This window comes from Trematomus bernacchii, unplaced genomic scaffold (genome assembly GCF_902827165.1).
Source record: "Trematomus bernacchii unplaced genomic scaffold, fTreBer1.1, whole genome shotgun sequence".
In the NCBI taxonomy this organism is placed as follows: Eukaryota; Metazoa; Chordata; class Actinopteri; order Perciformes; family Nototheniidae; genus Trematomus; species Trematomus bernacchii.
In genome coordinates, this window is record NW_022988082.1 from 310,502 (window position 1) to 336,927 (window position 26,426).

Sequence of the window (26,426 nt, forward strand, 5' to 3'; positions counted from 1 at the left end):
AACCAGAGCTTCCAACAGTAAATGTTAGGCTGGCAGAGGGTGCGGCCAGCGCCACTGGGTGTGGCCATAGCTCTTCAGGATTGGTCCATTTCGTTCCGGGTACCGCATGACATCATGCCGTACCCGGAACTAAATGGAAGACTCAAATGGGCAGTGACGTATCTCCAACGAGGCGTTTTGGGGAGGTATTTTCTGTGTTAGAGTTTTACTCGCTACAGGGTGTACTTTGAGGGTTTTGACTCTGCATACCGTTTACATGCATAAAAACCTTCATAACACACAAGGGGACAGGTAATAACCGGAAAAGCATGACATGGGAGCTTTAATATATTTACATTTCAGGTAATTGACTACTGTTAAAAGGTTACAGTTTTTACTCAGACCGGGCATAAAAGGTGTGACCCACACACCACCACGAGGTACAGACAAATTCCCTTCTTTCTATACTACCTCCATTCATCAGTTTTACACATATATCAACTTTTAACCTGTTAGTTTTTCCCTTTAGACTTTAAACACAGACCTTAATGAACGCGACCTCCAATATGACATAGAATCCAGCAACAGAGCTATCTTAGGGGGGAACTTACCTATTGTTCTCTCTGGTGTCTCTGCAAGGGATTGATCCTCAGCCAAGGAACAGGACACTGGAATCAAACTGGACTCAGGACTCAAGCTACGTGGGAACAGGTTACATTGCCATCTGAATTGTCACCTATCCAACAATAATCAGAAGGGCTACATGGACTTTAGTTTCCTCTCACAAATGTGAACAGGTAGTTTTATTAAAGTTTCACAAGTTATAACACCACGCATCAATAAAAAATTGAAATGCGTTTTACCCAGAAACATATTATATCTGAGATCTTTGCCTCAATACGAGTAAGTAATACGATCGTCTTCCGTAGCTTGCTAAAGCAGGAGAGTTCAAGTTCGAACTGGGTTCAAAGAGGAACTGCTCTCCGATGTTCTTCAGTCTTCTTTTATCCTCCTCTTTCCCGCGGCTTGTCACATGGTCTGACACGTAGTTTGTCACATGCTTTGCGTGCAAGCTGGTGCGTTTAGAGGTGTCCTTCTTCGTTGCTGTGGTTAACTGTTCACTTCCAGCGAGGAAATACATAACAGATGTTCTCCTCGAAAGGGGCAGTGCATAGAAAGTTCATCTCCTCGAAAGAGGAAGTGCGTACTATAGGTTTTTAAGGATTTTTGTTATACATCCTGTTTATATTGCTAAAGCATTAAACTATACGATACATGACTATGGCATTCAGAGTTTTAACACAGTTTTTAGCATATTTAAGCTTTATATAATAAAATACATTGTTCCATTTGCTTCCTTTCTTCAACAATACTTACAAATGTGAAAGGACCCAACAGTGTTATGATGGACACCAGTCCAGCTGCAACTCTGATCATTTTTTCATTAATATTTTCTACATCTACACATAAACGGAGCATAAGGTTTATCAAATCACACATACCGGCAGACCGTGGCTCAGAGTCTCATACAATTGTACACCGGAAACATTTATTTTGCAGTTGGACTCAACAGGCATACCAAGATGCTGATCCGGAGAAGAAGTGGACAAGACTCTGGAATGACGTAAAAGCAAATTGTTTGTTGATAAATTAAAATTAAAAACATCCGCCCCATGGCAGTTTGAAACTGTCTCAGAGAAAGATCAGAGCCATGCAGTTAGTAAGACATGTTTCCTTCAAAAGTGCCTCACATCTGGGATGAGATGTGGCTGCCTGCCACAGAGATGCTAATTTTAGCAGTAGGGTCTACAACCCAAATCTAGATTTTAAGGTTCCGTTTTTCATGACGATGTCTTCTCTTCACTCGCACAGAATGGGTATCAATAAAAACAATGAATTCCAAAATCGATGCATCCCTACTCGTGTTGTCCAGTTGATGCAGCAAAGATATTTTAACCTTTTCTTATTAAAAAGGGTCCTAAAAGTCAAATATGTTAAAATGTGCAGATACCCTGTTGTTATAAGTTGTTGCAAAGAAAATTGATCACTGATAAATTGGGATTGTAGCTATTGATAAGGGGAAGCTCAAGACTTAGGCAGATGGAAAAGAAAAACAGTCCATCCCATGATTTTTTAGGAAAATGCTGAATATTGCATCTTTGATGTCAACAGACATCATGAAGACCAGAACCAACGGATCATGTACTTTACTTTTTGTGCGTGGGGTCCAAAGCTTTATATACTGTATCTTATTCCTTAGATAGAGCTCCACTTTTGACGAGAAACAATAACAAACAAGTAAGCCTGCTGAACTGGGTGACGATCTCCTTCAGTACCATGAACATGCACGCTGTCGTTTACTGTACAGGCTGCTGGTGGTTGTTGTTTGTTGGATCTGCTGGTGAGCAGCTCGGTTGTGCTTCTTGTTTACACACAGTGGAACTCTCGTCCTCTACTGCGACACAGCGATGTTTCTTTAAGGACTGAGAGCGTGTAAACAGCCTCTTACACTGTGAACACCAGTACGGTTTCTCTCCGGTGTGCACACGCAGGTGCCGGCTGTAACTATATGAGCTGTTAAAACATTTCCCACATTGGTCGCAGCTGTATGGCTGTTCTCCGGAGTGAATACGAAGGTGACGCATGTAGTTACTTAGTCGACCAAAACCTTTCCCACATTCTTTACACTGAAACGGTTTCTCTCCACTGTGGGTACGCACATGTTGTTTGTAAGTATTTGAGATAGAGAAGCTTTTCTCACAAAGTTCACAGCGGAAAGGCTTTTCTCCGGTGTGGATACGCTGATGTGATTTGTAATTACCTAACTGAGAGAAACTCCTCCCACACTGGTTACAGCAGTATGGTTTCTCTCCTGAGTGGACACGCAGGTGTATCTTGTAACTACTTAAGTCACTGAAAGTCTTTTCACATTGGTCACACTCATATGGTTTCTCGCCAGTATGGTTACGCAAATGCAGACTGAAATGCCCTGACTGAGTGAAACTTTTTCCACAAAAGTCACACTGATACGGCCTCTCTCCACTGTGGCTGAGCTTGTGCCGCTTGTATGAACTTAAAAAACTAAAACTCTTTGGACACTGGTCACAGCAGTAAGGCTTTTCTTTAGTGTGTACACGCATATGTATCTTGTAAATACTAAAGTAACTGAAAGTCTTTTGGCATTGGTCACACTGGTATGGTCCGGTGTGGTCCCGCAGGTGTTTCCTGTAGGAACTCTGGTTGCTGAAGTGCCTCCCACACTGGTCGCAGCTGGAGGATGTTTCCTCAAGGTGGGTGTGCAGGTGTAGCTTGAAGGTCTTTAGTTGGCTGAAAGTGCTGCCACAGTGTTCACACTGGTACGGTTCCTCTGCAGGGTGAGTGAGTTCATGTCTTCTGAGACTGCAGATCCGACTGAAAGATTTCCCACACTTCTGACACTGATGACTTCTGCTCCTGTCAGTTTCTGCCTGATTCAAGTGAAAAAAGAGAGGAAGAGAAATTAAGGTCTGAGTGGCTGACTTGATAAAAAGACATACATTTCCCCAATTTACTTGGAGTGATTACAATTGAAACACAAATATAACATTTATGACACAATTCATAAACAAATAAGCAGATGGTCCTCATGTTCTTATTTCCATTTTGCTATGTAATACATAACAGATAAATAATAGCTTAATAAATACCTAAGCTTGTAGGTGTCACTACTTCCCTATAGCCAGAGACACGCATCACAATTATGACCAAAATGATAATCCAAATTATTTTTGATCAATACGGCATCAGGATTATGACGAATATTCATTGGTGTAAGTGACAAAGCATTTATTGCTCTTTCACTTTTAAATAAGTAGAGCACTGCTTTCACTTCCATGCTGTGCTAAAACCCTGCTAAAATAAAAATAAGCGCTGCACCATCATAAACATATAAATAATATACATTTTGATTAATAATATATATTCAACCTAAATTTAGCATTTCAAAGGTTTACTTCGAGAGCAACATTAAGAGGCTAGATAAGATGATACACAGTCTTGTGTTCTTACGTCTTGTCTTGTGTTGTGACGACCCCTGCCGGATTTGTTATGTTTTGATGCGGCTTTTCTTTTGTTTGAGTACCTAGTCGGGCGATTTAGTCATTTGTTTATTTGTGGTTGGTGTTGATTTAAACAGCTAAGCCGCATGTTTTTTGTTAGTTTAAGAACGGTGATTGTAGCCTGCCGTATGTGTGAGTCGTGTTAGGAAGTTGGTGTGCGTAAAAGTTTGTTGCGGGCGCAAGCAGTGCGGCCGGCTCTTTTGTTTCTGCTCATTACGCCGCTTGTGGTAAGGACACTATATTTTATATCGTTGTTTGGGTTAATTAAATTACTTTGCGAGGCTTTGGTTTGTTTTGCATTACATTTGAGGAGAGAGTTTGCCAGTTGTTCTTAGCTGTTTGTTTGTTTGTTTGTTGGTTCGTTGTGTGTGGAGCGGTGCAGTTTTCCCTTGTAGGTTTTAGCGGCGTTCCCCTTGGGATCGTTGAGCTGGGTGTGTAGTGTTGCGGCGAAAGTGGGTGAAGCTTCGGCTTGGGAGCATGGCCGTGGTTTCAGCAGGGTTGCTAGCCTGCTAGTCGCTTTGCTCTGTCAGCGGTCTCCAGTGCGTAAATACCACCACAAGTAACCGCATGAAGACTAGGGCGGAGATTAGTCAGTGGGAGGGTGAGTAGTTAGCGGGGAAACTCCAATCAAAATTGTGTATTATTCCACTTTGTGCGCATAATAAACGCTGTGGTGTCTCTCCGGTCCTTTTTCAGTTTAAAGGTCGGGTGCTGTGCTCTTGTGAGTTGTCATCTTAAAATAACATGGCTGAGATAGAGGCATTGATTGAAGCTCCATCTCAGGAGTCTCTTGGCACTTTCACAAAAGATCAGTTGCTCTTGATTACTGAGCATTTTTCTGTGTCTATTTTGGGTGACAAAAGGGTGAAAGAAAACATCAAAGACTATAATATCGAGATTGATTGAGATGAGAGTTTTTCCTGCAGAGAAAGGGGAGGTTTTTTCAAAGCCTCCTTTTCATTCTAGTGCACTTTCTTTTGAGCAGCAGAAAGAAATATTAATGTTGCAGCTGGATCATGACAGAATTATGTATGAGAAAAAAAAAATGAAAGTGATCCTGACACGTTTTTCGTATTATTTGAACGTGTAGCCAAGGCTAGAGATTGGCCTGATGCAGACTGCGCTCTGATGCTTCAGTGTGTTCTCACAGGAAGAGCACAGTCTGCATATTCCTCTTTAAGTCTGGAGGATAGTTCGAACTATGGTAGAATACAATCTGCTGTGCTTAGAGCATATGACCTGGTGCCAGAGGCCTATCGACAGCGTTTTAGGTCATTGAACAAAAACAAGGTCAAACGTATGTGGAGATGGCGAGGGATTTGTCTATTCATTTTAAGCGTTGGTTAACTGCTCTTGACATCACTTCTTTTGATGATTTGTGTGAACTAATTATAGAACAGTTAAAAAATGTTCTTACAGATCGCATTGCCACATACATACAGTAACAGAACAAAAGGTCACTTCTGCTGCTAAGGCTGGCTGTGGCAGCCGATGAGTTTGTGTTGCTCCATAAGAGCAATTTCAGAGAGCGCTCTGTGTTTCCCAGTGGCGAGAGAGGTAATGGTTCTACTCCCAGTTTGGAAATGTGAATGACTGTAACTATTGTCATGAGGAAGGACATTGGAAGGCAAACTTTCCTGTTCTAAGAGCTAGAAACAGGAGAGTGATAAGTGGTGTTAGGCTTACTGCATTCACTGCCCCTGTAAAAGGCTGTTTTGGTTCTGAGGTGCCTAAATCTCACTTCTGTAGCCCCAATGTTTTGGCATCTTATGCCCCTGATGGTTTTGTTTCATTGGTCAATAGTGATGTGAAAGTCCCAATTAAAATCTTGAGGGACACCGGATCCTATGATGTCACTTCGTCCTGCAAGAGCGCATGTGTTGTGGCCGAATCAGATCCTGAGTTGTCTCTGGACGATGGCTCTGTCCGAGCCTTCCCTGTCTCTGTCTCGGAGTGGGGTTTTCCAGGATCAACGTTGTGACTATTCTTCGCACAGGGGTTTTGAACATGTTTTGCCTGTTGCTGAGTTCTGGCTGTGTGTGATTTGGACGGTTTGTTTCCTCGCCTGCCAAGGTCAGGGTGTGGCAAAATGGCAGAGCTGATGTGGCGTATCTTTGACATTTGTTTTGTGGGGGCAGACTGGACTGGAACTATAGTGTGAGTTCACATTTGATATATTGTCGTTTATGCTGTAGGTATTCACCTGTCTCGCTCTGCCCATCTTCTTAAATTTGCTTCTTAGGTACTTGTGTTGCTGAAGATGTGGTTGGTAGCTAGAGTATTAACCCTCTGGAGTCGGTGGACACGCCGGTGCGTCCAGGTGTGCATAATTTACGTAATTAATCATATATTTTCGATTATAAGGAGAAATATGATTCAGATATCCGCGGAATCGCTTGAAGTTTAGCTCTCCAGCGGTACCTGCTGTAAGACTGTAACCAGGGCACAGCAGCTAATATGGCCGCTCAAAGCAGCTTGACTCCGCGTTACACTGTGTGGGATTGGTGGATTCGTGTGTCCGCCAAGGAAATCTCGGCCGGCAGCCATGTTGGTCTGAAATGACCAATGGACATCGAGAAATCACTAAGGACCTCCCCACCAAGAAAAAAAAACATAAACCACGTGTCTCCCATCAGTTTACGTCTGTGAGGAAGAGAGAGAGACAGAGAAAATGGCTAAAAAAAACTTTACAGTTGCCGACTTCGCTAGAGATTTGTTTCGCTAGCAGCAGTGAAGATAGAGCCTCAGAACCTGAAGTCTTCGACTCTTCTGAAGATGAAGAATACAAAGACAACAACAAGGATCCATTTGGACATGGGTAAGTGTAAATATTACAGAAATAATGTACTTGCAATGTGTGGGGAATACAGCGAAAATGAACAATAGGTTTATTGATATATATTTTTTTATCGATAGTCATGAACTTTTTCTTTGGACAAAATAGACTCTCCATTAGCAAACGTTTACTCTGTGTTAACATGTTTTATGTGTAAACGTTATTTTGGTGTGTAAAAGTGAGATTACATGTGTAGATGATTCAAATAATCATGTATTCGTCCCACAACGGAGACATTTACAGTGGCTATAGACATGTTTTTGCCATCGATTATTTTATCATACTGTTCTGTACAGATGAAACTGTCATAGATGTATTTATGTGTGCCTGTGATTATTTTATTATACTGTTCTGTACAGATGAGAGAGAGAGAGAGAGAGAGAGAGAGAGAGAGAGAGAGACTCCTGCCCCACCTCCCAAACTTTCTTTTTATGTGTGCATTGTTATCTGTGCTTGAGCAACATTTTACTTGAACTTTATTTCAATGAAATTAGTAGTAATTATTGTCCTACATTTCAATTTGTTTTACAGAGATGTTTCACAGCTGCCTGGGCCTAGTTGGCCCACAGATGGCGTTTATCCAGCAGCCAGAACATCCATCTGTGCCTGCCCCCAGGTCAAGATCTACCGTGGCTCAAGGGCCTTCACCAGAGCCTTCAAGGTCAAGATACACCTCAGCACAAAGGCTCCACCAGAGCCATCACCATCAACCCAGCCAGCAAGGAGGTCTCGTGGAGGACTCGTATAGCACTTGTACCCCCCACCTACACAGCAGCCCATGCACCATCACCCCCACCTATACACAGCAGCCAGACCCACTGTTTTAGAAGACAGACAAAGACCTTGACACTGTCTTGACATTTATAATGAATAGTTGGTTGAAAGTTCCGATGTTCAATTATGTAAATAGTGAGATTTTCCAGTTTCTTATATTTATATAAATAGTTGGTTGAAAAAAACACATTTATAATAAATTGTTGGTTGAAAAAAAAAGTTTGAATGCTCAATTTGTATTTGTACACATCACATGAACCTGTATGTAATATGAAGTCATTATTCAGTCCTAATGTATCTCAGTCCCTGCTGTGGTGAAAGTAGAGTGATAAACACCTATTTTACTCAAAATTCGAATTTAATTTGTTTAATTTTAGACATGAATTACACATTTATATACAGTGTAATTCAAATATTTCACTACTTTTGTGATCCTTAGACTTTGGTAACCAAAGCTAAAACACCCAAAGAATTGGATGAAATTAGTACATTTGTGTTTTCACAAGAGTTTTGAAGATTTTCCGAAAATCGGATGTCAAATGTTAAGCTTTAGAGCTACTTATCTCATCGCACAGTGCTCTAAGGTGAGTAATTTGCATTTATAGCAAGACCAGAGATTGCCCTGAACATTTTGATATGCAACACATGGGGTGCCAACAAGTACATTTAAAAGGTGATTTAAGGAAACATCTAAAAATCGAGAAAATACCCTTAGACTCCAGAGGGTTAAGGTGGTATGTTAAAAGTGTGGTTCTCCTTGAGAAAAGGTGGCATATGTATGTGTTACAGTATATATATTTTTGTTTTTTATTACTCTGTTTGTTTTTGATTGGTATGCCGGTGGTCCTAGGGACACCGACTTTAAGGGGGGGGGGGGGGGGGGGGGGGGGTGACGACCCCTGCGTCCCTGTTGTCCTTGTTATGTGTATTTCCCTTTAATGATTCTCCCTTTCTCTGTATTAGCACTGATTGATGGCACCTGGCCGCCGGTAACTGAGGATTGAAAGGCCAGAGTCAGTTGGAGCAGAGCGCCACCCGGATGACGCTCCATCAAAGTGAAGTCAATCATCTCTAGCACTGTGGCCTTACGTTTAGAGAGCGCTTGATTTAATACGCAGCACTGAGGTGGCTACTGTTTGGGTTTATCTGTAAATGCTTTGTCGTTTATTTTTTCTTGCAATAACATTTGTAAAATTATAATGAAGATTTTAGAATACTCTACAAATATTAATAAGAACAGAAATAGCACAATTCAAACTTTATTTTGACCCCCGTCATCATCTATTACTTCCTGACAGCCCCAGTTGTGGCACAGCACAGGAGCACCAACAGAGAAAGCAAGTTATTTAAAAATGGTAACACAAACCGTGGGTCGGATCAGTAGTAGTCTTATTTCTGACGTTTTATGCTACATGCACCATCCCACGCAGTCAAGTGAATGACAGGACTAAGCACCTGATTTGGAGAGAATGCACTTTGTATGCGAAAAAAAAAAGAATTCCCTTTTCACCTCTTCTGAAGAACTCATTTCAATGCTTTGTCGGTACAAACGATCGTCTTCTTCCCGCAGCACGTTTCAGTTCTGAAATCATGAAACAAAACGGGGGGTTACGTATTGTAACCCTAGTTCTATAAGCACAGGCGGAGCCGACTCTATGGGTACTACTCTCATCAATGATACGCGAGCGTTCACACACTGAAGTTGTATAAACGTAGCCGGCCAATCAGGGCGAGCCTACCTGAATGCGCGCACAGATACAGCCTACTGACCCACAGCCTGCCCCCCCCCCCCTTCACCAGTCCTGTGTTGCCCCAGCAAGCACATACGATGAAAAGGAGCCAGACATGTCCAATAAACAAAACCTTATGAAGGGGCCAGGCGTAGACCAAGACGCCACCATGCGTCCTCCACACTCACGCCGTTGAACAAGGCTGTTGACACAGCCATACCACGTGTAGAGTGTGCACGGACCCCAGTGGGGAAGGCTCTCCCCGCCTGCCCATAGGCATGTGAAATGCACTCGCAGAGCCATCCTGTCAGGCGTTCCTTGGACAGAGCTTTACCGGCCACACCATCCCCACAAAGCACACAAACAGCTGTTCAGTGCGCCTAATGGAAGCCGTGTGCCCTACATAACATGCCAGCGCACAAACTGGGCAGAGGAGGTGCAATTTAGCCTCCCTGTCCCCAGTATGGGGTGGAAGACTAAAGCCGTCTAACTGTATAGCCCTCGACCTGAACAAACTCCTTAGGTTCTTGGGAATAAAGGAGGGGTTTGGTCTGAGTGTCGCCCCGCTACGGTCACCCCGAATCAAAAGGCAACTCAGGTGCACCGACAGAGCGGTCAGCTTGCACACTCTTTTGGCCGAAGTCAAGGCAAGCAGCAAAGCTGTTTTCAATGATAGCACCTTTAGGGAGGAGAGCTCCAGAGGCTCAAATAGTTCTGTGACCAAAGCCTCGAGCACGCGCCATAAGCGGCTGACCTGCTGCCAAAACCCTCATGGCAGGACGAGATGGCTGCTGCATACACTTTAATTGTGGAATGAGCAAGCCCCCTGTCCACCAGTATCTGTAAATAGGACAGAATAGAGCCCAACGTACAGGATAGAGGCTCTAGACTCCTTTCTTCACACCGCTGGAATCCCAACCACTTCGTCCTGTAACAGGCTGTGGTGGATCCTGCTCTTGCTGCCTGGATAGTCTGAATAACCTTGGACAGTCCACCTCGTCTCAGCCTGTCCCTCTCAGGAGCCAAGCCTGGAGAGGTTGGCCCAGAGTGGGTAATGCCCCTATTGCACCTGCTTCCTGAGACAACGCCCCCCAGACCTGAGGAACCGTCCAGGGCTGGCCCACCATCATCTGTGTCACCTCCGCGTGCCACGGCGCCGAGCGGCGATCTGGGGCTACCAGGATGACTGACAATCGCTCTTGTCTCAACCTCTCCAGGAGGAGGAGCATGAGACGCAGCGGTAGAAAGGCGTAGAGCAGCTTTCTTGGCCTGGCTCGTGTGCAAACGCGTCCACCGCCAAGGGTGGATTGTCCTGCCGAGCCAGGGAAAACCATAGGGTACAGTGGCTGTTGCGCTGGTTGGCGAACAGGTCCACCTCCGCTTTCCCGAACTGGGCCCAGATCTGCTTCGCCACCCCCGGGATGTGGAGGGCCTTCAGAGACAACACATTCTCTGAGGCCCACAACCACAGGTTCTCTGCTGTGCTCAACAAGGCGGCGGAGCGGACTCCGCCCTGCCTGTTGATGTACGCCACTGTGGTGGGGTTGTGGCTCCGCACCAGCACATGTTTGCCCTGTAGTAAGGGTTTGAAGTGCTGTAGGTCCTCGTCATCCACCTCCTCGACAAACGGAGCCATCCGCGCTGGAATGGCGAACGTGAACGGCACCTCCCCGGCCACATCCTGGTCCACCATCTCTACCACATCAAGCTCCACCTGGTCATCCGTCTCATCAACCTGCGGTGAGATGTAGTGTGCCTGGAAATGTTCCCATTGGTGCTGGCGTCTGAGCCGTGGGAGCACCCGGCAGGCAGTGCAGGACGGAGAGGCTTCACGCCGTCCACGGCGTGGTCAGGCCCCAAACACTCGAAGCAGAGGTGGTGGGGATCGGCACCGCTATTAAGCCAGGGCACGAAGGACAGGCCCGGGTCTCTAGGAGTGGCGAATCCATGACGGTACAATACTTTCTTCTTCTTTCACGTTTACTTCTCTCTGTCAGATGTTGTCCTGCTCGCTGAAGAGAAAAGGAAAAGGATGACAGTCAGGAGGCGTAGCCGCCTTATATACTGTGGGCCTGCGCGCGCATTCAGGTAGGCTCGCCCTGATTGGCCGGCTATGTTTATACAACTTCAGTGTGTGAACACTTGCGTATCATTGAAGAGAGTAGTACCCATAGAGTCCAGTAGAGGGCGGAGCCTGTGTGAGATAGAACAGACTGGTCAGAGCAGGAATAATACAGAAACAATAAATAAGTGAAGGAACCTCCGCAGAGTTCCATCATGCATTGCTGACCGCAACATTATATACATTTACTCAGTTGCTACTAGTTCTTTACATTAAATGTTATGTATTTGCCTACGGGAGCAAATTGGGGATAAATACTGTTGTACTGTTCTCGTTTCAACGTATGGATATTGAACTTAACAGCCACCTAAACTCTCCTCAGCATCCTTCCTCCAAGGAACAGGCATTTGTTGTATTTGGCAGGAATTTTAATGATAAGAAGTGTGAAACAGAATAAAGTTCTCCATAAGTACACATAAAACAATGATATGTTCTTAACATTTACAAAATAAATGTACTTATTACAAGAGCAGGTTATTGCAGGTAAATATGCAATGCACAATTACACAGCATTAAGCAACAAACTATAACACAATAACAAGTGGTCAAGTTCTTACAAAAATAATAATTATCCTAACTACAAAATTATATTACCACAAATCATATAAAACACCTGTAGCTAAGATAGTTATTAATAACTTGACTTACTGATAATGCCACGTTTAGGGCTTAGAACGAAGGATGGATGGAGATTCTGCAGCGAGTGCTTCCATTACATGTTTATTGCATTAGTCTCCATCATAGACTGTATATATAAATGGACATAGTGTCCGTGACACCACCCATAGGTTTCTGCAGAGTTGCTGAGAAGCCCATAGTAGGCGGAGTCGGACACTGCCGTCTCGACAGTGACGTCAGAGCCTATCCCGATAGCAATGAATATCTTAAGTGCTTTGACAAAAAATTCATAAAAAAATGTCATCTGTGGAAGCCGTAGTACTGTAAAAAGCACGATCAATCATTTTAGCCGGCCCGGCTAAAATAACTGGATGGCCTACCTGCCTGTCAGCTTTCCATCTGTACACAAACTTATCTCGTGCCCTCATTGGTCATGTGCCCGTTTGTGTGTGTTGGAGGAGGGGCTCTGTAAGGAAGTGGCAGATTTGTTCCGGCTGTGTATTTTCAAATTCTAGCGCACTCGAGCTGGTTTCTCCAAAATGACCTACCCCACCTTTAAGCTTATTAATTGCATTACATTTGCATTACATTTGTTAAACATGTTTGTCTTTTACCCTTACGTGTGTGTTACAAATTAATGTGAATATTGCCCGCCCCCTTGATAAATAAATGTAATTATAATGAAGCCAGCTGCAAATGATCATTGATCCACCAGGGGGTGCAGTGGGGTTCCACACTGGAGCTCATGTGAAATAAAGTCTGATACAGTACGGTAGATGTATGTCTGGTACTATTGTATAGCGGATCTTTGTTAAGATCTATATGTCACGGATAGGATCATACTCTGTGCTAAATAAGAGACATGTAATCATTTACAAAACATCACCATGTTTTTATTTAACAAAATAATGTTGTTTAGTCCACAACTACTGTACAAAAAACATCAGGAAACGAACGGGAGGAAATGCAGCCCGGCTCTCGATTTGTAATCCTAATTTAATCATCATCTTCACCACGATCATTTATGTTTATGTTCGCCGAATTGACATGAAAGCACTGACAAATATGAATATACTGTATTCAACTTCATTAAAACGTTATTAACGTGCCTAAACTCAGTAATTCACAAAAAATATTTATATTTTAATGGAGCCTCGTCAGGCAGATGAAGGGTGTTATTTTCCCCATAATGACCAAGTCGCTGCACATTATCCCGCTTATTACATGGCCACATTCTCAACAAAGTAACGACATGACTCCCAATATTAATTGAAATGCTTTTATGGATTTAGAAAATGTTTTTATTGATTTAAAAAATAGTTGTATGTATTGATTTAAATTGACATGCATCCGCTAAGAAAAATAGTCCGTTGTTACCGTTTTTTAAACAGTCTGAATGAAACGGCAGCTCTCAGCTGTGTGTTTACACACCTAATGGCCCATCAGCCACAGCTCTCTCCCCCCCCCTGATCTTTCTTCTCCAGCAGCTAAGGCCCAAGCCCCACGGGAACGAAAACGGGTTGTATCCGCCAGGGGCGTCGCCTGGACCTGAAAACATTCAGGGCTTAGCCCACAGTGGCGGCGGCACTACAGTGGCATTTTTTACTGCAGCACTCCCCACACGCACACACACAGTACACCCGCGACTGTTACAATGAAGGCTCGATAATCAGCTCACGGCATATAGGCAGGGGTAAAGTGATATTTTTTATGAGTGGGGGGCGGACCTCACCTCCTCTAGGGGGGTCCGGGGGGATGTTCCCCCGGGAAGATTTTTTTTTAAATATTGAAGTTAAATGCATCAATCTGGTGCACTTTGAGAGCAACATGGAGAGATCTATGGATACCTCTCTCAACACCCATATGAAGCAGAACTGTAAACAGATGTACTTTTTCTTTATGGATATTTTACTAATCACTCCCCTTTTAAACTCTATTCTTGTTTTACTGCCATATAGTATTTCATAACTGTTTTTCATTTATTCTCTTATTTTTTGTATAACTATAATGATCATATGAAGGTGTGCCGCGGAAATAATCTTTTGAATAATTTGTGACCAAACCGTTTGAGACCCACTGAGATAACTTAGACTAAAGTGAACTATCTAAACCCTCAGAGAGTCCTTTAGCTCACCTGAGTCTCTCAGTCTGAGAGGAGAGGACTCTCCTCCAGCTTGTTGTGGAACAAACAGCTCCTTATGTCCGTTAGTGCAGCTAGCTAACCAGATGCTAACAGCACCGGTCCATGCTGGCACCGGTCCATGCTGGCACCGGTCCCTCCCTCCCCCTCTCTCCCTCTCTCTCTATCACACTAAATGCGCTATTGCCACACAGAGCCGAGCTTGAATGACACAAGCACACGTTTATTTCTATGCAACTCTCTGATTGGTCTGGTGTCATGCCTCTGTTGCATTCACTGAACACGGGAAATTACAGTGCTGCTGTCCTCTCGTGTCATGATGAGGTTCACGTAAAGCACGGTTAATGTATTATATTATTGAGGGAGAATTGTCCAGGGCTACAGAAAAAACATTCGGGGCTAAAGCCCCGGATGCCCAGGCCAGGCGACGCCACTGGTATCCGCATATTTCTCTTGCGTATAGCCCTTTTTGCCACACAAGGCCGTAACGAAACGATAGAAATGGACCCCGCAAACGACAACGGGTCCAAAGGTGGATAGATCTGGGAACGGAGCGCTCTGGGGGGTCCAACGGCTCCGTGTGATCGCCTCTATACGATCATTTTGTGATAATGATGACACAATAGCCCTGCCTCCCCCCACCTCTGCTGCTCACCCCCGCGTCAAAGTAAACTGCACACTGAATTCAGATTATTTACCTTTATCTCAATATGGACATAAACGTGAGTGAAGTCTAATCTGACAGGACGGAGACACGCAGCTCCTCCGCTGTGATGCAGCGGGAGCAAAACACACACTTCAAGTCAGATCATCACCCTTAGCTATTTTAATGACCTCTCAAACTACCTAAACTAGTAGGGATGCTCCGATCGATCGGTCACCGATCGAGATCTGCCGATACTCACTCTCTACCGATCGATCGGTGCTCTCTAAACATGCCGATCGCGAGGGCCGATCGCATGACGTAAAATACATGACACTTTTCTCTGTACACGGCAAAACAAGCTCGCCAAAATGGCTTCACCGGTCTGGCATTATTTTAAGGTGTCCGAAAAAGACAGTAAAATAGCGGTATGCAACGTGTGTGTGAAGCAGAAATCCTGCAGCTCCACCCGCTGTGACGGACCGGTGAGCGGAGCGAAACACACAAGAGTTAGACCTAACACACTTAGCTATTTTATCTACCTCTGGAACAAGCTAAACTAGTTATAATTATAAATATGTTTATTCTTCACTGTCGGCCTCACACATTACTGGATCAGCGAGCTGCATGAGACGATACTGACGGGCTGTCAGGAGAGGGAGAGGGAGAGAGAGGGGGAGAGAGAGAGGGAGAGAGAGTAAAAGAGAGCGCTTCCGCTCATTTCTCCCGTGGTATTATCCAAAGTGAATGTAAACTTGAATAATATACATAATTTGAATGTAATAATTAAGTTGATTGTTGTTTGTGGAAGCTCCAGTGAATGAGCCCCATTAACTGAGTTTTAAACATCACTTTAAATGGAAGATTTAAAGTGATGTTTAAATCTTCCATTTAGGCCCCGCCCACTCGATCGGATCGGACCGATATTGATTCCGGCGATCGCCCCCAAAATTGGCGATCGGAGCATCCCTATAAACTAGTTATAAATATGTTTATTTGTACTGTCGGGTCACTCATTACTGGATCAGCTGCTGCATGAGACAGACACTGACCCTGTCAGAAGAGAGGGAGGAAAAAGAGAGGCTCCGTGTATTTTATTATTATTATATAGAGTCGTTATTCATTTGTTTTAAAGCTCAATAAATAACAAAGAAGACCTTTGACCGGCACTTTCATAATTTTGTCCGGAAGATTTAAACTTTAACACACGTTGACCGACGAAAAACTCTGCCCGGTTCCCTCGGCCCCCACCGCGGAGAATAAACAGAAGTGCAGCCATGACAACCATGCTTCTTTGCTGCTTTTGTGGAGGAAGTTGCTGCTTTTGTGGAGGAACAGCGCCACGTACAGGCTCGGCATATGTACTGCAGCTTTTCCAGCGGTTGGATCTAAACGGAGCTGTCTCTTGTGAACAGACACTATCCGGTGTATATTGCGTGTGGACGGAAGCTTTTTGGCGATTGCGTTTGCGTTAATCCTATGCGTTTTGCCGTATGCGTTCCCGTGGGGCACCAGCCTAAGTTAACTGTAGGTTACTCTGAGTGACAAGCTTACAGTTAGTAAAGTAACACTTTTTTTTTGTGAGTCACGACCTGGCTGTTTTAACAAAATAATGTTGTTTAGTCCACAACTACTGTACAAAAATCATATGTTCGCCGAATTGACATGAAAGCACTTATAATTATATAACTTATTTTCTAATTACCTTAAATAAACTCACTAATTAATGAAACCAGTTCAATACGCATTATTCTTATTCTTATCATTCTTTATGAGCGCAGTAATGGTAAGGTATCTAATTACTTATTTAGAATGGTGATGTGATAGATGTTAAGGACTAACGTTTCTAATAAATAGCCTAGTATTTATCCATATTCATAATAATATTTATATATTCAACAACCATTTTTAAGGTAAAAGGTTCATAAAATAAAAACACAACACTGTCATTGCAAGTGACACTCAGTTGACTTTTATGTTTTTATGTTCAGTGAAGTGTTTTATTATTTTCAGGACGGGGAGACGTGTGTGATTAAAAATGAGTGACCAAACTAAGTCTATTCAAATTCAAATTCTTCACGGGAAGAGCGGTGTACATGTAAATGGGTGGCATAGGCTATATGCATTTGAAAAGAAATACCCTCTGTTGACTTCACATCTTGTCACAAACCAGGGGACTTTACTTCCTCTTAGTGAGTTTATTTAAGGTAATTATAGAAGCCCTATTTTATCAGTATGTCTGCACAGCAGTTACAATGGTAAAACTACATTAAAACAAAATTGTCCCCATTGTTTCTTTAATAGTTACTAACATTAGATATTTTAATGAGATTAATTACTTGTCAAAATATGTTCTTACAAATGTTTTATTGACTGAATGCTTATAAACATATTTATTATTTATATTTTATTATCTTCACTCAAGTGTGATTCTGAAGTCGTCGATTTTCAGGCTTGCTCTGTGGGTTTTTTCATTCATCTACTGCAACTTTGAGAGAAAGATGCTTAATTTCCACCTCCGCCAATTAGGTTGTAACTTTGTTTTGGTTAGTTTTTTGTTTAGCTGTTGGACAGAAGGTTTCCAGAAAATATATTGGATCCTATTTCATGAAACTTGTTGAAAGGGTCTAGTAAGGGCCAAGGAAAAACCCAAATACATTTCTGGAGCTAATCAGAATCATGGGGAATCATTCACCCATTAGTTTCAGGTATCTTTTTCAACCTCATTTGACTCAATCATAGCAACTTTGGAAGAAAACTAGAATGATAGTAATTCTATTTGCATATTCATTTTCCTCATAAACACCAATATGTGGATAAATAGGTGTATTGTACCAAATCAGAATTTCTTCATTGGTCATGCCAGGTCAACAACATTTAATAGAAAACATGTCATCAGTGGACCCAGGGTGCTGTATTGCCATCTTTTATTGCACTTTGTAAGCAGATGCTGTACAGCAGCTGTGCAGAAGTTACTCCTCAGTGTGACAAAACGACCGCATGCTCCCCCGGGAAGATTTTCTTTTTTAATATTGAAGTTAAAAGCATCAATCTGGTGCACTTTGAGAGCAACATGAAGAGATCTATGGATACATCTCTCAACACCCATATGAAACAGAACTGTAAACAGATTTACTTTTTCTTTATGGATATTTTACAAATCACTCCCCTTTTAAACTGTATTCTTGTTTATTAACCTGTTAAGCCCTGAGCCTGTTTTTCAGGTCTCAGGCTCGAAAATGACATTCCCAGAACAAATGACATTTGACCTTTTTAGAGAGGTTTAGCCAAAAACACTCCACCTCTGAGGTGATTTGGGTGGAAATGTTTTTTTTTTCATATCTCTGGAACCCATTGGTTGATTGTGATGGTTGACACCTCTTTCTGACCGTTAGAGCCAATAGAATCGAAGGGGGAGTCCCCCACACACACTCATTGTGAAACAAAAAGGTGGGGGCTTTGCTTATGTAATTTTGCATTAGAGTGAAGCTACATTCTAGCTCTGACATCTAGAAACGGAATAGCATGGATTATCCGTCTTATTGCTCATGGATTATCAGAAATCATTTCAAAGAGACACAGACACATTGGATTAACCTATGGATTAACTTCAGCAGCGTTTTTATCGTTTTAATGCCATTGAAGACCACTTTGGAGAGACTACAGAGCCAAGGTAAGAATGTTAGCATTTTTAGCTACCTAGCGTCACCTGTTTTGATGTCTGTTTTTGTTTATAACGTCGCAAATTCGTATAATTCAGTGATAATGAGGGTACCCATCGATTCTGTGTCACCTCACGATGTGAATCGATGTCATGGATGTGGAGAAAAGATAAATAATAAGGTTTTGTGAGTGATTTTCGGTGCAGTAATCTGTTAGCATTTTTCGCTCGTTGCTAATTCAGAGGCTCAGTGTTAGCATTGCGGGTTTTCTTTTGAAAAAAAAAAAAAAAGATCAGTTAGATGAGTTTCTTCCTGTTACATGGATATAAAACATTCATAGTTTATTAAATGAACATGCCCTCAGACACTGTTTCCTGCCAGATGTTGCGGCAGTGCCCCGGTTAAAGTTGTTATTAACAGGTTAATAACAACTTTTTTTTACTGTCATATAGTATTTTATACTATAAGACAGGGGTTCCCAACCTTTATTGTGCCAAGGACCGGTAGATACATTAAAAAAAAATCGCGGACCGGTTGTCAATTTTAACTGATTTTAATATTTACTCACAGATTAACAGTCACAATTAACAGAGGCTAATTGTATGTAACAGCCTGAACAAATACTATAACAATATGCATCCAAAACATATTAACAAAGTTTAAAAAAGAACCGGTGTTGTTTTTTGGTTTTTCGGAAAACCAAAAAACCGACGTTATTCAGTTTTTAAACCAAAACGGGAAAACAGATAAATCAACGTTTTGTTTGTATGATTTACGGATGTGTGTGTGTGTGTGTGTGTGTGTGTGTGTGTGTGTGTGTGTGTGTGTGTGTGTGTGTGTGTGTGTGTCACTGGCATTTGTTTTCAGAAGATATTATGATAGTGTCGTTCGTTCCGGTGCACTCCCGACAGCATTTAGCACTACATCGAGATTAAGATTAAACTAATTTATGTTGGGAACAGCCGCATATATGCCGGTGTCGGACAGACACAAACACACCGAACACACAGAGCTGAGCTGAGCAGAGCACATACACACACATACACACACATCATGCGCCTTGGTGACTGACTGGACATCTCCTTCATAAAACTAATAAAAGGGGGAGTAATCGGGCAGTTCGATGTGTGTAGATGTGTGTGTGGTTAACACGTAGCAGCCTGCAGTCACTCTTAAACTGTTCTGATTAAGTTAAACACAGCGAAGGCGGTGCGTAAAAAGGCACAGCTCTTTACCGAGTATACGTCCCGCTGCCTCCTGATGCTGCAGCCATTTCATGAAGGAGGGTTTCCTTCTATAAAACAGCTGCGGGCAGAAGATCGTGAGAGTCCCGGACATTCATTCATAGATCAAGGCAGACTGGTTTACTCTCCTGTTTTGCCAATCCGGTGCTTAAACAAATAGCTCTACACCCCTGGCCGACATGTCCTTAAAATGAAGTCCGAGTTTGAAATATATCTCAAATAATGTATGCACCACCATTTCCCCACATAAACATAACAGTCTGCAATCAAACGGTTGTCTCCTGTGCGCTCCTCTTCCTACTTGGCGCACCGGTAACATGCTCGTGTGCACAAGAGGCTGAGACCTGAGCCGCCGAATCCCTCGGAACATCATAAAAGCCATTTTCAACGGTTTTCTGGTGAAAGATTAACTAGCTACTGGATGAAATAATATGACTGGTGGCATAGGTGCGAAAATTAAACACTTTTTGAAAAAATATTATGATAAAATATTTTTATATATTTATAATTCTGCAAATATTACGATAAACTCACAGCTATTTCGCGGCCCGGCAGTAACACCTCCGCGGCCCGGTACCGGTCCGCGGACCGGGGGTTGGGAACCCCTGCTATAAGAGAATAGATGAAAATCTTTTCTCTTATTTTTTTATAACTATAATGATTATATAAAGGTGTGCCTTTACCTCACTGAGCTGAGGTTATCAGAGCCTCTCAGTCTTTCAGGAGAGAGCTCTCTAAATCTCTCCCCCCCGCGGCCGCTTTCACAGTAAAGTCCAATGTTAATAAAAGCTGTATATGTTTTTTGGGAGTTTGATTTATTTTTCATTAACAAAAATACAAAATGAAAACCTATAATTGCACACTAAAACCATCATTTCAAAAAAATAACTATTTCACATAAACCTCTGGTTTTTACTGGGGCTGGGGCAGTTCAACTTGATTTTGGGGGGGGGTTGCGCCATAGTTTATGGGCGCTATACGCAATATAGGCGTAGTTATGTTAGTATAAGATAATAAGATGTACTTTGTTGATCCAAAATCAGGAAATTGTGTTGTTATGAAATAAAAAATATTTTTTTAATTACTAACTTTTTTTTTTTTTTTCAATTTTCGGTTATTCAAGGTTGATGCGCCCTTAGCATTTGCCTATACTGCCCTGAAAATCAGACCTGTTTTTTAAATGAAATCTGACGGCAGGCAGGCAGCTCTGATCACCTAATGATAAATGCGCCACACCTAATCGCCGGCCATTCAGCCACAGCTCCCTCTATGCAAATCAAACTGTAGACGGTGTGAAAGCGCCTATTGTTTTAAATAATGGTCGGAATGTGAGCCTTCTCAATTACCGTGGGACAGCAGAGAACTCTAAACTAAAATGTTCAATCAATAAAGTAACATCTTATCGTATCTTAATAATATCTTCATATTAATAATAATAATAAATCATACAGTATGTGTCCGAAAGGGAGCAGGAGGAAGCAAACACCAAAAAATGTTTTACAAAAAATATACTGCATATTAAAGTAAAGGATTGTAAAGGTAAAAGAATGAGCAGAAAAAATAAAGAAGTGTAAACATTTACATTATTATTATGATTATTTAATATATAAAGACTATATATTATTGAATTACAAGATTAGATATACTTTATTTGATCTAAAATATTGATGTGTTCAAATGCTCTTCAAAACACAACTGAAGTACTGAAAGTCCATGAAACTTGTCTTTCTGTATTTGTGAATGAAGCGCCATCTCATGGTTAAATCCTGAAATTGAAAATCTGGCAACGCCCTCTTGGAAAATAGTGGGAGGGCTTAACATTCCCAGCCGCTGGGATCCCTTGGGTCTTTGGCAGGAAGCTGTTGGCTGGAGTCCTTTCTAGAGTGCTACATCTGTATGTGAGCTGTAACCCAGCTTCCGGTTTTGGGCAAGCTGGCTGCGCATCACTCTCATTGACCAATGGTAATGTTTAGATGGATTTAGGAACCTCCCCTCGATTCTATTGGCTCTAACGGTTCAAAAGAGGTGTCAATCACCAAAATCGACCGATGGGTGCCAGAGTTATGGCAAATACACCCAAATGACCCCAGAGGTGGGTTTATTTTTCTAAACCTCTCTAAAAAGGTTGAATGTCACTTGTTTTGCATCAATCTTGATACAGGGTACTTATTATATGTTATAGTTTGGATTCCTAAAGCTTTTTGTCTACTATCCCATCATTCAAGGGTGGTTTTCACTATAAGTAATGGGTTTTCTTTTGGACGGAAACTATAATTTAATTTGTTTTACTATGTTCAATCTGAATTTACTTTAAAATAAAAACATCTATATTGATTCTGACTTTTCTACATCCAACTCACAGGTGTATCATTGCTTTGAGAAAATAAATAATTAATTTACCCCTTTTAGAAGTGCAGATATAGTCATTTGTTCTGGGAATGTCATTTTCGAGCCTGAAACCTGAAAAACAGGTTCAGGGCTTAACAGGTTAAGCAGTGGCACTGGCAACTGAGCCTGAAGCTACTGCCACTGTAGCTAACGCTACATCACATCTACGTCAGCATGTGGCGCAGCGTTGAAGGTGAAGCAGCACAGCCAGCGGCAAGACCCCGAGACAGACTGCTGATCAGAGCCACACAGCAACAAACAAACAAACAAACAAACAAACAAACAAAAATTCTTACCTCCGCCTACTTATAGTGAAAACCACCCTTGAATGATGGGATGGTAGACTAAAAGCTTTAGGAATCCAAAGTACAACATATAATAAGTACCCTGTATCAAGATTGATACAAAACAAGTGACATTTGACCTTTTTAAGAGAGATTTAGCAAAAAGAAACCACTTCTGGGGTCATTTGGGTGGATTTTCCATATCTCTGGCCCCCCTTGTTCGATTTTGATGGTTGACACCTCTTTCTGACCGTTAGAGCCAATAGAATCGAAGGGGGAGTCCCCCACACACATTCATTGTGAAACAAAAAGGAGGGGGCTTCGCGCATGCAGGATTGCATCAGAGTGAAGCAATCTCTCGCTCTAACATCTGGAAACAAAAAAGCAGTTTTATTGCTTATGGATTATCAGAAATCATTTCAAAGAGGACACAGACACATTGGATTAACCTATGGATTAACTGCAGCATCGTTTTTTATCGTTTTAATGCCATTGAAGACCAGTTTTGACCAGACTATGACACAGGTAAACCATGTTAGCGTTTGTAGCTACCTAGCGCCACATGTTTTGATGTACGTTTTCGTTTAAAGAGTCGAAAGTTGTTGTCATGGAGTGTTGAGGTGGGCACCCATCGATTATGTGTCTCCTTACGATCATAATCGATATGTTGGATGTGCATCTAGGATAAGTAATAAGGGAGTTATGAGTGAGTTTAGGTACAGTGATAGGTTAGTATTTTTTCGCTCGTGGCTAATTCAGAGGCTGAGTGTTAGCATTGTGTTTTTTTTTGGAAAAAATAAATAAAAAAGATCAGTTAGCTGAGTTTCTTCCCGGTGCGTAAGAGGTTAAAAAATCTTTTTTTTATTTTTATTTTTATTTTTAATAAACAAGGTAAATATTATATAATTGGTATCAGTAAAATGTATAATCTACAATAAAATCTCGTTTAAAATTGTGTTACGATGTCTAAAGTTACTGATAAGTTACATGTTTCCTGCCTGGCCTTGCCCGTGTGTCATTACCCTCTCTCGTCTGGGCGCTATGCACAGCGCCCAGACGAGAGTGCAGCAAGTGCAGCAGAAGCCAACTGTTGCTATCTTTAAACTATGCCGCCGAAACATAATTTCAGCCAATCAGCGTCGTCAAATCTGATGGTCACAGGGGCGCCTACGTCGGCGCCCGGTGCAGTCTGTGAGTTGTTTGGACTCGTATCCAAGGAGACAAAACAGGAAGCTGTCATACACTCTGGAAGCTATCATTAGCAGCTATTATGAAAACTCAGTTTTTGACATAAAAATGGAATTATGGATTATCAATAATTTTTTCAAAGTGACAGACACATTGGATTAACCTATGGATTAACCTTCAACCGCGTTTTTCGTTTTTGATCAGAATAACAGCAAAAGGTGAGCATATCTCCATGTTTTGCTACCTAAAGCTACGTCGTGTGATGTCTGTATTTGCTTCCCCTGTCGCGAGTTCTGATCGCTCAGTGATGATACTTATATTTCTAGAATCTGTGGAATCTCAGCTTGTTAGCTAAACTTGTTTGTGCATATCCGATAAGTATATCGATTGATTTATACCTAGAGTGCGTTAGCATTTTTTCGCTCAGGGCTCATTTAGAGGCTTCTTGTGAGACTTGTGTTTTGTTTCGGTAAACATGGTTCATAGCATCAGTTACCTGAGTTTCTTCCCGTTAAATGAGTAGGACACATGAATAGTTTATTACATTTTAAGAAGCTCTGAGACACAGTTTCGTGAGAAAAAAACGGGGGAAAAAAGCCCCTTAACAGGTTAAATGGGAATTAAATCATTTTAAGTAATTTTGAGTGTTCCCAAAGTCCAGTGTTCTGCAGTTTGTGTGGGCCTACTGTACTGTTGCACAGTTTATGCTGTAGAAACTATGTCCAGGACAAGGTGTTTGGAAGTTTTGGAAGATTCATAGCTAACCACACTGAAGATTATGGAGGTATTGATCAGTCTTCTCATATTTTTAAGCCTCAATTTGTCCTTTCCCCCCCCTCTAACATCACCAGAAGTAATAATTTAAGGGGTCTTTTCTCAAAAAATGTTACCAGGGGAACATCCCCCTGGACCCCCTTAGTCACCATTTCCACAGCCCCACCTAAAATATTTTCCACCAGCCGCCACTGATCAATATCATGTTTGTGGTATTTTTATTATTATTTTATGGTTATAGCTGCTGCAGCCGTGCATAATCTGTGTAATATGCAGTGCTTGAATTGGGCCGGACTCACCGGGACTTCTGAGTTTTACCCATCTGGTACCGTTACTTCTCCGGCACGGTGCCGGTACGGCGGTACTCAGTACTCAGTAGATGCGTCATGAGGTGCCGCCGCCGCTTTGACCGCCTCGCCCCCGGAGCAGCAGTCTTCGTCGCCCCAAACACCGCCACCCCTCGGCGGCCCGCAAGTGACAGAGGACCTCGGCAAAACAGAGCCTGCCCAGGTATATTTAAACAAGTTCCCATTTCGCCTGTACAGTGGGGTAAGGCGCTCATTTTGCAGCTCATGGTTTAAAAAAAGAGATTGGCTGGAATTTCCTGTAAAAAAGATGCCATCTTCTGCTATGCCTGTAGACATTTCGGTTCAAATACATCTAACTCAGATGCCTTCACCACAATTGTACCAGAGTACCAAACGCTGTCTCCTGGTACTCATCTGAGTAACTCACTAAAAATGAAATACTATATGACAGTAAAACAAGGATAGAGTTTAAAAGGGGAGTGATTTGTAAAATATCCATAAAGAAAAAGTAAATCTGTTTACAGTTCTGTTTCATATGGATGTTGAGAGATGTATCCATAGATCTCTTAATTTTGCTCTCAAAGTGCACCAGATTGATGCTTTTAACTTCAATATTTAAAAAAAATCTTGAGTTAGATCCACTCCCTACTTATAAAAATAGCACTTTACCCCTGCACCACCTCTAATCTCAAATGCACCCTGAGTCATTTTGTTTAAGTACAGTGAGCCTTTCTAAAATATACAGTAAAGAGACAAACCCACCAGCATTAGGATATACTATGACTTTGAGCCAAATTCTTGTTTTTGGGCTGTATAAATAAATTGACTTGAAACAGTTGCTGATTTAGAGTACTGGCACCTTATTTATTCCAATTCAAGCACTGGTAATATGTAGCCAATAAATTCTGCATTGTTGGTAAAATAATATTTTACATCTTTGTAGTGTGTGTGTGTGTGTGTGCTTGCGCTTTTTTGCGTGCTCTATAGTGCCCGTAATAGTGTTCACTGGAGTCCATTGTTATGCCACTGTGTGTGTGTGTGTGTGTGTGTGTGTGTGTGTGTGTGTGTGTGTGTGTGTGTGTGTGTGTGTGGCCCCCCTCCCCCGTTGGTGCGTAATTAGCACATCGGACAGCACCTCAGCACCCCCACTCAAAATACCTTCCCGCGCCTCTGCACACACACACACACACACACACACACACACACACACACACACACACACACACACACACACACACACACACACACACACACACACACACACACACACACACACACACACACACACACACACACACACACACACACACACACAGATCCACTGTACCTGCTCCTCCTCCAGCCTCTCCTCTGCTAATGCTGCCACGCAAATATCTTCATCTTTTTTCTATTTTTCTTCTTCGTCGTCTTCTTCTTCTTCTTGTATGAGGTTTGTTGGTGGCTGGCAACAAACGAATAGGCGCATTACCACCACCTACTGGACTGGAGTGTGGATCAGAAGAATGGCAAGAAAAAAACGATTCAAAATAAGAACACTAAATTGTCTCTATAAATCGGGTTGCTCTTAAGAACATTTTGAACAGGCTGAGTACTTTGTCTGATGATCTCCTGCAGATTCTCCAAAGTAAAGCTTGGCTTT

At 42.2% G+C, this 26,426-nt stretch overlaps 1 protein-coding gene across 2 annotated transcripts; it reads right to left on the reverse strand.

Moving 5' to 3' along the window:
• Positions 1–753: 753 nt before the first annotated feature.
• LOC117474872 (zinc finger protein 239-like) lies at positions 754–26,205 on the reverse strand. Of its 2 annotated transcripts, XM_034120890.1 has the most exons (4): positions 26,115–26,183; positions 11,585–11,610; positions 9,197–9,268; positions 754–3,446 (listed from the first exon to the last, which is right to left on the reverse strand). In XM_034120890.1, the coding sequence occupies exons 3-4, from the start codon at positions 9,212–9,214 to the stop codon at positions 2,337–2,339; spliced, it is 1,128 nt and encodes a 375-aa protein (XP_033976781.1). In that variant the 5' UTR covers positions 9,215–9,268; positions 11,585–11,610; positions 26,115–26,183; the 3' UTR covers positions 754–2,336. The 2 variants fall into 2 exon arrangements, with proteins under 2 accessions (XP_033976781.1, XP_033976780.1); XM_034120889.1 differs by lacking the exon at positions 11,585–11,610 and having other exon boundaries at positions 26,115–26,205.
• Positions 26,206–26,426: the final 221 nt, after the last annotated feature.